Below are 12,156 nucleotides of genomic sequence, written 5' to 3'. Positions count from 1 at the left end.
TCCTGCTTTCACTTATTTTAGAAGGGAAATCTTTCAGTCTACATCAGTGGGAATTCCCATGGAAAGTCATATACTGTTTTCTTCAGAAATGAGACAATTTTATCAGTTCTAATCACTTAAACATATGGAACAGGGAATAGTAACAAAGTTCTGCTTAATTCAAGGTAATACTTATTATTTTCATTTGTAACAAGTTAACAGCTTATGTGAGTCAGGTAATGCAATTAAAAATGACTAATAATAACTCATTAAGCTGCACTAACTTGATTGCTTCCAGTCATACGAGCATACCCATTCATTAATTTTCTCTGACCTGAGCAGAAAACAAACCTATCCTTTAGTCACTGTGACATTCATTTATTTTCAGCTTTGCTAATGATGATGAGCTAAATGATGATTTCTATTTCATGATCAGTCCAACAGTGGCATGGCTGAATTGACCTGGACTCTTCCAAATGACTTCAGCTTTTTTGTGGTTCAAAGTATTGAACCCCTCTGGGTTAATCCATTCCCTTCCTCAAAGCAAAAAGCAAGCTTCTGCACTGTAATAACATATTTTCCCTTGCCACTGCCTCAGAGGCACACAGGCAGATTGCCTTCTAATTTTAGAAGTAAGCCTGTATCAATACTAGTGAAACCCACTGTCAAGTCTATTCTCTTTATTTAGCACTGAATAGTTCTGCTAGACTTAGAGCAAGCTGTCTCCTCAGAGTTGCCCATCATACTTCTGTTAGATTATGGTAAGATTAAAGCATTCAGGCTTGATGGCTGTTGGGGGCAATATGAATATTAGAAACACAGAATGGTTTGGGTTGTAAGGAGTCTAAGATCATCTAGTCCAACCCACTCTCGCATTTTGGGGGTATACTTCTTTAGATGAGGTTGCCCTAAGCTCCATTCAACATGACCTTGCACACTTACATGGATGATACAGATAATTTCTTGAGTTGTCCCAAGTTATCATATCTTGCATATTGTACCAGTATCTTTTTCGTGATGGCATGCTTTATTTATAACAAAAGTCTTTACTTGGGTAGATTACTCAAGTCACTTGTACGAGTGCAGTGCCTTTGGAATAAAATTTAAGCTTACTGAGCAAGAAGTTGCTGAATGAGACGGCCTCTGGATAAAATGGATCTTGATTCTGATCACCATCACTGAGACCTACTTAGTTGAATTTATTACCCAGCAAAGTCCTTTGTTCCTAGTCTTCTCAAAAGCATAAACACTATGATGTGATGGTGAAAAACATATAGTTAACTAGGTAATACTTCCTGTTAATGCCTGGATTAAATCTCAAGTTCCTAATTTAAAATCACCTTACTTCCAACTGGATTGCATTAACACACAAGATGAGGAGTTCTCTTGAGACTTGGAAAAACAGAATCATATCCATTACAGACTTGAGGATGAGAAAGGAATAGTTCATTGTTCCTAATGCTGAAAGTAGGATGGTAAATTGAGTAACCTAACACTGGTAACCACAAAAGAGCAGACTTCATTTATTCAAAGGATTCTTTCAAGCCTAGTAAGCTCTATGTTCATGAACTGAGCTGATAAAAAGGTGTCATGAAAAATTAAAGCCATCTTAGTACCTTCATATAGAAAATATTCATTCTGTATGGAAAGTTCCAGGCCAATTAGTACATATCATAGCCACATGTTATGACCTACGTTTGTTCTGAGCTGCCTTTTGGATCTCTGATCATAATATAGTCAAGTATTTTCTTCCTCAGCATGTCACAGAGGAGTAACTTTATTTCTGCATATGAAGCTTATTTGTTAACACCCATATCTGCAGTATTTTTGAGTGAGAGATGGTTTTTCCTTTGGTGTATTCTCTTAAGCTTGAAATTGCTTAGAATTCTGATAATACAAGGAAAACTACTATAAACAGTCTTTGTTTTGGCTGGGGTAAGGGAGTTCTCAGGGACTGTGGTTTTCTTCCTACTTCTTCAAATAGAAAACTACTGTAATCTTCATATTCTGTATTTTATGTGTGAACAGCATGGATTTTCCCTTGATTTTATATCTGATATATTTGTATACACAAAAAAAAAAATGCCAAAATGCAATTCTGTGAAAACTGAGTTGATTCTTGTCATGATGTGACAAAAACCTTATCTCTTTGCTGTAGGGACGCCAGAAAGCCAATGTCCACTATGGCTTTTCCAAGGCTGTTAGCAGCTCTGTTCTTTCAAATAGTTCCAACTCTGTAGCCAGAGAATCCAAGGTAAATGATGCTAGTTGGCTTTAAAGATCAACCAGAATTTTCAGCCAGTACTTATCTTGGGGAGATAACTGAGTATTTCATTTAAATGGAGTGTGTCAAACCAGTATGATCATGCTTTAAAATGATCCCAAGGTTCTTTTCACTAATCTCATAATCTCATTATATAAATTATATGAAGGTTAACCAGTAATTTTATTCAAGGATTCATAGAACAGTTTAGATTTAGATTAGAAGGGACCTCGGAAAGTCATCTGATCCAATCCCTCTGCTCAAGCAGGGCTACTTAGAACAGGTTGCCCTGACCATGTCCAAGCACTTTTGAAGATCTCCGAGAAAAGAGCTGATAAAACGTCTCTGTGTAGATCTCAATTACATGTGAAGAGAGTAGGTGTTTCCTGTTGGCTCTTGTGTTCCAGTTTGTGTCCACTGCCTCTTACCCTGGCACTGGACACCAGCAAAAAGAGCCAGGTATTCACAGAATCACAGAATCACAGTATTGTCCTCTTCATATACATTGATAAGATCTCCTATAAACTTTCTCGGTGCTAGACTGAACAGTCTCAGATCTTTTACTTAATGCCCATATGACAGATGCTGAAATCTCTTCATCACTGTGCAGCCCTTCTTTGGACTCTCTGAACTATGCCCATGCCTCTTGGTTAATGGGGAACCCTGAACTGGATGCTGTGCTCCTCCAGATGTGGCCTCATGAATGCTAAGGAGAGGTGAAAGATCACTCCCTTGACATGTTGGCAATACCATTAGCCTTCTTTGAGGCAAGGGCATTTGCTGACTTATGTTCAACTTGAGGTTCACCTGAACTCTCCGGTCCTTTTTTGCAGAGCTGCTTTCCTGCTCAGTGTCTCCCTTTATGTACTGGTTCCTGAGCATGTTCTTCCCCAGCTTCAGGACTTTGTGCTTCACCTTGCTAAACTTTTTGAGGCTCCTGTCAACCCAGCTTTTGACCTGTCCAAGTCCCTCTGGATAGCAGCATGACTCCCCAGTGAATCAGTCACTCTTCCCATTTTTGTGTCATCTACAGACTTACTAAGAGTACATTCTACTCCATCATCCAAATCATTAATGAAGTTGAATATGTCTGGATTCAGTATTGATCCCTGAGGTACACTACCACTTACTGGCATCCAACTAAACTTTGTGCCACTATTCACAAGCCTCTGGGCCTGGCTGTTCAGCATGTTTTCAGTCCAACTCGCTGCCTACCTATCCAGTCCATATTTCACCAGCCTGTCTATGAGAAACTTAGGGGGACACTGTCAAGGGCCTTGCTGAAGTCTATCTCAGAAAGATGGAAAAAAATGAGGTGAAAAAAAAGGGCCAGTGAAGGCCAAAAAGAAGGCTGAAAAAAATGATAATGAAGGAAAAAAAAATGGACCAAAGGAGAACAGAAACAAAGATATGAATAAAGTCCCCAAAGGAGGCAAAAAATATAGTCTCTCCCTCTCATATCACACCATGCCCTTTGTTTAGCCCTGCCTTGGGGCTGCTGGTTCTGCTGGTTACCCTCTCCATCTCCTATTCTTTCAAATTTAAAGATTCTTATGAGATCAGACATGCTACTGGCAGAAGTATTTTTGCCTTGCTGAAAGCAGTGGATGCCATTTCTGCCTTGAAAGTGGGGTTCTGCAAACCTTGTCTCACAGTCATAAAATCCAGAACCCTATCACAGCAGCAGTTCTGCAAAAAATTTTTGACTTGTAATTTCAGTGTTCTCCTACTTACACCTTCAACCTCACCAGAAAGAGAACATCACCTGGGCTTCTGGGCCCTTGTCTACTGCCTCCATATCTCTAAAGTCAGTTTGGAAACCGTGTAGGTTTACTGTTAGCTGTACCATTTGTATCCATGTGAAGAAGCTGGCATAGTAGTCAAAGAGCTGGACCAGATTTAGCAGCACCTCCACAGGATCCCTAGATATGGGCCTCTGGCAGACGCGAACTTCTCTAGCTGACAAATCAGGCTAACATATGGGTGCCTCCGTTCCCTGCAACAGGGAGCCACACATTACAGTGTCTCATCAATTCTGCCTGGATGTTTGTGTATTCCTCTTCAACACTGAGGTGGGGAACCTAGTTTGTATTAACTTAGGCTAACCTTCCTCTTGGAAGTCACCAGCTTCCATCCTTCCCCTTCTTTTAAGGTCATGCTTGCCTCAGTACTGGATAGCTTCTCTTCTGCAGCTGGAGTCAGAGGCTCTTCAAGCTGCATCTCAGTGAATATGAATATCCTTTCTGTCTCACTTTCATCTTATACGATACAGCCTACTCACTTTCTGTTTTAAGTCTCCCCCAAGCCAGCACAGCTGCCACTTTGTGGAAGATAGGGTCTCTCTCCTGGTCTCAGAGAGGCCCCAGGACTCTCAGCAGCCAGAGGCCTGGAGGGCAGCATCTAACATATGAAGTTCTGCTGTACCAAACCTTCCAGCCTTGTAAAGGTATCTCTTACAGCATCTGCTGGTCTAATGTATCTGTAGTGCACTACCACCATATCCTAGACTGTCAAAACAATCCACATTCAACCATGGGTCCTCTCTGCAAATTGCTGCATCTGTTGCTGCTCTGTTGGCTGAGCTCTGGGATCAGATCTCACACAGATATCTCCCAGGCAGCAGCTGAAGGGGTGCTTGTCCCTTCCTAATCAGTGGGCTGCTACAGGAAAGGATCCAGGCACTCTAGGTCAAGGGCAGCTAATTACACTCACTTCAAGCTGCCAGAACTTCCTTCCGCCCACACCACTGTGTCTCTGCTTTCTTTGTTGTTGCCTCAAAGCAGAGGGCATTTAGGCAACCTTTAGGAAGGTTTGCCAGGCATCCTCCTGGCCTTGAACCTTGTCACCAGGTGGTTGTGAAGTTCAAAGCAATGCCAAAGACTGCTGTGTTAACTGCTGCATCTATTGCCTGCTTCTGGGAGCTTCTGTCATTTTGACTGTACCTTGTCCGTGTAAAGGTATGTATCAAGCTAGTATAAATATATTTTGTCCATTTCTCCTTCTTTGTTTAGACTGTGCTTTTATTTACCCTATTTAAGTCTTACTTTTGTGTCCTTCAGATGACTCACTTCGTGTTCACATCTGCCTGAAAGTCATAACTTGAGTTTATTATTATCATTTACAAGGATAAATCTTATTCAGGACCCTTCCTGCAAGCTCCACAGTGGCAAGTGCAAGCCACATTTCTATTGGTGTCTAAGGTCTGAGACACGTATCCCCTTAATGGGTATCTTGACTGTTTTCCAACCACATAAATACCGTTTTTTTTAACTGTATCCTAGCAGATCTGCAGAGTGTCTCTTTAGCAACTCCTTTTATTAGATGATTAAATTAAATTATCTCAACTTAATTAAGAAATAAAGGTTTTGCAGTCACCCGGCCTATCCCTGATTTCATCTTCCTTCCTGTTTCTCTCTCTGTCCATGCATGTAACTCTTAAGGTCCACTTTAGAAAAGGCAAAGTTAATTACTGTCCTGTAATTCAAGTAGAAGAAAGAAATTAATGCCAGTCTTGAGGAGAGGAAGGCAGAAATTGTGTACTTTGCATTTGTCAACAGCTAGCTAAATATACATGTCTGACTTGGCATGGCACTTTTATCTCTTCTTCAGAACAGATACCATTGTAAGTTACATGGGGAGAGTTCAAGTATGTACCATAGGAAAGGTCAGGAATGAAAACCAACAGCAATGCAGAAGGCCAAGCTTCATCACTTTAAGGTGGCAAATATCTTGCAATACTTTATAATACTTGGTGTACTATTGGTAATTTGACTTGTGTTGTATGTAACACTTGTTCTTCTCATATAGACTGTTACATTTTTTAACAGCTTTTGTTGGTTGTAGCAAATTCGATAACTTAAAGTTTTTGATCCGTGTTAAAATCTATTTTCAAGTTTGTCTTTCCTTCGAAAAATGAATATATGAATGAGTATGTCAGGCATTCTAGTTAACTGACTTAACAGAGATGTGAATAATTTCTTCTAACCTTAAAGATTAAAAGCTCTGTCTTTATTTAGAAGCTTATGATACACTGTATAGGCTTTATACTCCTCTTAATGTCTTTGTATAAAGATGTGTGGCACTATCCTGTACAGAATCCAAACAGAATCATCAATCAGCTTCCATATCATCAGAAAAGAAAACAGCAGGAAACTCATAAATCACAATGTTTTATTACACTGGAGTACACTGTGGATCAGTAGCACCTTTATTAAATCATATACTCACAGTCAGGTCACATCACTCATATAACACAGCCAAGTCAGACCCAGATTTCCTGACCCAGTGTGGATTAAAGATTACTCAACACACAATGAAATTGCTTTTCTTTCCAAATTTATCTGGCACATGCTAAACTAATTTATGAAAACTGTGGATATCATAGAATCATAGAATCACAGAATGGTTTGGGTTGGAAGGGACCTTTAAGATCATGTAGTTCCAAAACCCTGCTATAGGCAGGGACATTTCCCTCTAGACCAGATTGGTCAAAGCCCCATCCAGCCTGTCCTTGAAGAACTCCAGGGAAGGAGCATTCACAACTTTGCTGGGCAACCTGTCCAGTGTATCACCACCCTCACAGTAACAAATTTCTTCCTAATATCTAGTCTAATCTACCTTATTCTGTTTTAAAGCCATTTTCCCTCATCCTGTCACTATACGTCCTTATAAGATGTCCCTCCCAGTTTTCCTGTAGACCCCCGTCAGGTACTGATTGGCCACTGTAAGGTTTACTCAGAGCCTTCTCTTCTCCAGGTTGAAAAGCCCCAGCTCTCTCAACCTGTCCTCACAGGGGAGGTGCTCCAGCCCTCTGATCATCTTCATGGCCCTCTTCTGAACCCACTCTAACAACTCCATGTCCTTCTTGTGTTGGGGGCTCCAGATCTAGACATAGTATTCGCAGGAGCGGAGTAAAAGGGCAGAATTGCCTCCCTCAACCTGCTGGTCATGCTTTCAGTACATCCCATATCTGTACTTCCAATATTACAATTCTACCAAGTAGTGACAACTTCTGTGGTTGTTACTCTTGACAGAAGGGATATTTTAAATAGGAAAATGAAATCCTGGATTGGTTTCAGTGCATTAATTTAATATTTAATAATGTCTCCTTTAACAAATAACAAGCCACACTATTTCATGAATATTCTCCAGTGAAATGCAGTCAAGAAAAAGCTTAACTAGATTAAAATTCAAAAATTACAGTGATACAGTGATGGTATTTTCAAGAGGTGGCAAACAGTATCATTGAATGGGAATAAAAGCAATGAAATCCACTTTCAGTAATGCAGCATACAAGAGATAGTGAAACGAAGGAGCATTCAGTTTTTACAGTTTTACCAAACCAGCTTTCACACAGCAGATAATACTGTTTCATATAATTTGAAGAAAAGAGCAAAATTTTTATGGGAGTGAGATAGTTTATATGTTCATATTATGACTATTTAAGTGGAGAATGAGAGAAAAAGAAAAGATGCACTTTGCTTGTATTCTCCTGAAGCCTTTGCTATACAATTTCTCTATGACTTGTTCTTCCATTGTCTAGCTATGTAACACATTGAGCAATACTGGTAAGAAATTCAAGCTTTCATAGATTATTATCAAAGAGTGTGACATACACTTTTGCTGTGGATATGTTCTTGCTAAGACCACATCAGCCTGACTGTAAGAAATAACACATTTTTATTTGATCAGTTAGGATCAAAAAGGAGGAGGTATGGTCTTTCCATTGCCTTAGAAAGCTGAATTAAATGCCATGGATGCCAACCTTAACTTTTACATCACAGTCATCAATTTCCCTAGTTCTCTGCTTTACCAGGAATGCAGAAAAAAAGTATATTCCATGACTAATGCGAATATTGTGAAGGGTATTTTCTTTCCTGGATGCCTGAGAAAATCATTGCTATGAGGATGCTTCATCGAATTGTTTTCTATGCAGGTTGAGCTAAGTTGAAAACAGTCCCAGTTTGACTGGAAAGCAGGTAGAATAGGAAGAAACAAGGCACCATGGAAGTAATTCAGAGACTTTATCTCATGAAACCAAATTCAATTGGTTATTATAAAAAAGAGAAATCAGCCCAATACTTTAAAAAGGGAGTTAATGACTAGCTGGGTTTAACAAACCTTCACAATTTTGATTGGTATTGAAAACATTACAAAATACCTTAGACCTTGATTTGAAAATCAGACAGTAATTTCTCATACTTTATGCTTGAATAACATGAAAACATTATCAAAACAATGGTAATTTCTGTTGAAAGATTTCAGATCCGAATACAATTTACAATGTTTTGTGATAAATTCACTGTAGGAAAATACAGAAGAATTAAATATGAAGTTACATCAGATTTTTATCTTTGATTTTTTTATTATTATTTTTTACCTTGATTGCTGCAATCTACTAGATATGATAACTGAAATACCAAGTTTTCCTTGCTCCTCACAGTTTGGATGAAAGTGGAGAGTTAATGCATGCTTCAGACTCCAGTCAGTTTCTTCCTTTGGTTTTACTGCACATGGTACTCTGTGTGTAACTTTTATATTTTATTCATAAAGTGAGGGGAAATACTTCACAGCATAAGCCAAACTCTCAGTGCAAGCATTTCAGAGAAGAAGCGAGGAAACCCTTCTTTTCCTGCCTCTTCGTGGTCACACGACCACGACCCAACACCATGCCCTACGTCAGCCAGTGTAATGTGGGCGAGGTTGGCACAGCAACAGCACACTCTTGGTTACACTCTCCTGTAACTACACCAGTGTGAGTCAATTCAAAAGTTTTACTAGGTTTTTATTAGTCTGTGATGCACTGTCCAGTCATCTGCAGTTACTTGCCTGGCCAGTGCTCACAAACGTGCTAGTAAGCTTTAATGTAATCTCTTTCAGTATTTTCAGGTTTGTCCTTTGGGATAAAATCTCTCCACGTCTGTTCCATGCAGTCCTATGTAGAAACTGGCTGGTTCATCAGCCATCCCATATATATTGAACGATTGGACAATGACTGATTTGGTATTTGCTTTTCAAAACAATCTGTGAAGCAGCATCAGTAACTGTTGAAGAGTAAACCTGGAGATACCCACGTTGCATTGTAAAACCTCATTTTCTTTCTGTTAAAACAGTAGCAGGGAGATAGTTTTCACTAATATCTAACTTACAACTCTGCTTATTTTTTCAGACATGGAGATGACTTGATTGTGACACCATTTGCTCAGGTAGGCATTCTTCATATGATTGTGCAACCCAAAAAGACCAAACTAATTCTTCTCTACTGTTAATATTATGTAAGATTTGTTTGCTTGAAAAACGAAAAAAAATCCACCTCTCTGAACAAAAACTTATAAAGATTTCCTCTATTATCTATACTTACATGCTCATGTCCTGTTGTTAACAGAGCAAAATTTATTACATTCATCCAATCTCCTTCAGCAGAGAATGTACCACTTATATTTAGGCATTTCTCTGCTACCTCCTCTAGCTGCTGTCTTTCATTAAAAGAAGTCCAGAAAACAAGTACTACATTTATATTGTCTTTCACAGTGTGCAAATCCTGTAGTTTTGGACCTGCACACATTTTTCACCTCTAAAAATACCTTCCTCCTAATGTGTCCTTCTATACTAAGTACCCAAATGAATCAGGCTCCTTGAGGAGCCACTTTTATTTTCTTTGCCTGTCTAAACAATTTCTTTGTCATTTGAGGTTTGTGGAGGCTGAACTGCAAACGGAAAAATCTGTAATCATTTCTTATGTATGAAATTTTAGGCTTGAATGGACTATTATCATCCAAATACGAATGCTTTTATGGTCATTTGAGAGAATTAAGTAGTATTAAGTATGTCTTTAAACAAATAATGAATTGGTTATTAGAGGAAAAAAAAAATAAACTATTGGCCTTTTATTACAGACATTATTGTTAGATAATGGTCAAAGACTTTGGTCAAACCAACCCTGGAAAACTTTCAGAGGTATTTTGCATTGTTCTTTCTTTTCCTTTCAGCATAGTGGAGTGGAGCTAATTCAGTCTTGCCTGTGCAGAAATTTAGACTGAAGCCATTTTGTCTGTTCCAGGTGCTGGCCAGCCTGCGTACTGTACGGAATAACTTTGCTGCATTAACCAATTTACAAGATCGGGCCCCCAGCAAGTAAGTATCAGTTTTTGGCCACTGAACTTTTAGTAGTGGTATTTTTACAATACGAACTAAGAATAACAATTAGATGTTACAGATTTGTTACAGGCTTGTGTAAAACTTGTAATCATTTCACTATCTGTTGAAACTGCTTACACTTGATAGCTGAGACAGAAGGCCTCTTGCCTCCTATCTGCTCTTGCACTGGTGTCCTTGCATAACCATGCAGTAATTTTTATTTATGCAATTTCTGTGATTTTCAGTAAGTCATATGTCAAGGGTAATTCAGAGATGATAATTCAGGCAATGAGTCTGAGTTGTGCAAATGAACCAAAGTGAGCAGATAGCTACACTGATTGTATGATCTGGATCTAGAAGTCATCCAAGATAAAGACATCTTACATATCCACAGTAGTTCATGATTATAAATGACATATTATAAATATGATCTTCAATTCTGGTACAGAGTCATAGTTAACATTAATGTTAGTTAAACTGGATAATTTTGTAGTGAATAAATTTTTATCAGTCTAAATTAGAATCAGGTAGCATTCATAGAACCATAGCAGTTTCTCACCAAAGACTTAAGCTCATAATGTCAAATACCCACCATTGCATATGCAATTCCATAGGAAGATATTTCCTGCCTCTTCTTTTGGAATATGCCCTATTCAGACCCTGCCTGCAGTCATCTCTAAACACCTATGTTAATCCAGCAAATTTTAACTTTGATCAATGAACAAAGGATTCCACTGAGCTATTTGCCCTGAAGATTATTGTGAAGTGCATGCAAAAAAAAAAAAAAGTTAAAACTAATTGTTGCTATAAGAATTTGTTTCAAGTGAGAGAACACGGGTAGTGCAAGCCATATAAGAGTAATAACTATACATATAAACTGAACTTTAAGCTAGGTACATATTCAACCAAGGATTAAGCAGACTTGTAAATTAACTTCTAAATTTCCATGCTGAAGATCCCAATCTGCAGAAAGATTTGAGCAACCATTGTGAATTCCTTTCTGTGTTACAAGGAAATAGCTAATTGAACTTTTATGCCATTGTGCTTCAGTAACAAATAACTTCCCAAAGAAACGTGCTTTTTGTATTCTTCAAAGATTCAACAATTTATGAGTTTTAACAGCTTGATTACTCTTTTTTTTTTCTCTTTTTTATTTTTCAAACAGACGGTCACCAATGTGTAACCAACCATCTATTAACAAAGCAACTATAACAGGTAAGGGGAATTAGCTTAAATGCTTCTGTGAAACCAGCACAGGTTTCTAAATTTAGTATTTATTTTTAAAAATGTAAGTCTCACTGAAAACTGAACTTTATAATAATAATCTTAAATTATTTCATATCCTGTTTTATTATGGAAAACTTGAGTCATGTGGTGACTCAATTTGGTGGCTTTTGATCTTATATAATGTTGGTTTTCTGATTTCTGTCTTACTATTCTGTTTTCAGTTTATTTCCCAAATCATTATTTTTTAACATGATGGTCCTTGCCCTCCATTTTCTCTTATATACTAGTGTTGACTGTGTCATTACCTTCATTAATAACTTTTTGTAGTAGAATGAATTGTTATAAGGAATACATTTATCTTCCATCTGAGAACCAGAGTTCTGTAGCTATTCTGACACAGAGTCTTGATGTTACATACTCCTAGGCATTAAGATGAAATTTTGAAGGCTGACTTTTCTGTTTTAAAATGGTAGATATTTAATATTTATAGGTACATGAAACAAAAATTCTTTATAAAACAGATAGTTTCTAGAAAAGTATTAACTTGAAAA

At 38.0% G+C, this 12,156-nt stretch overlaps 1 protein-coding gene across 10 annotated transcripts in view; it reads left to right on the top strand.

Annotated features, from left to right (window-relative positions):
• Positions 1–12,156, top strand: part of PDE4D (phosphodiesterase 4D) — a 594,225-nt gene that overhangs the window by 489,716 nt on the left and 92,353 nt on the right. For all 10 annotated transcript variants that reach the window (XR_014880554.1, XM_085213713.1, XM_085213712.1 and 7 more), the window contains 3 exons: positions 9,411–9,447; positions 10,302–10,375; positions 11,544–11,593. Coding sequence is in view for 9 of the 10 variants with exons in the window: in XM_085213713.1 (XP_085069839.1) it covers positions 9,411–9,447; positions 10,302–10,375; positions 11,544–11,593 (161 nt within the window). In the remaining variant the exon portion in view is untranslated. The remainder of the gene's footprint in view (positions 1–9,410; positions 9,448–10,301; positions 10,376–11,543; positions 11,594–12,156) is intronic.

This window comes from Meleagris gallopavo, chromosome Z, assembly GCF_905368555.1.
Source record: "Meleagris gallopavo chromosome Z, MGAL_WU_HG_1.1, whole genome shotgun sequence".
NCBI classification, from domain to species: Eukaryota; Metazoa; Chordata; class Aves; order Galliformes; family Phasianidae; genus Meleagris; species Meleagris gallopavo.
The sequence above is the reverse complement of the archived record's forward strand: the minus strand, read 5'-3'. Positions and strand labels throughout refer to the sequence as shown.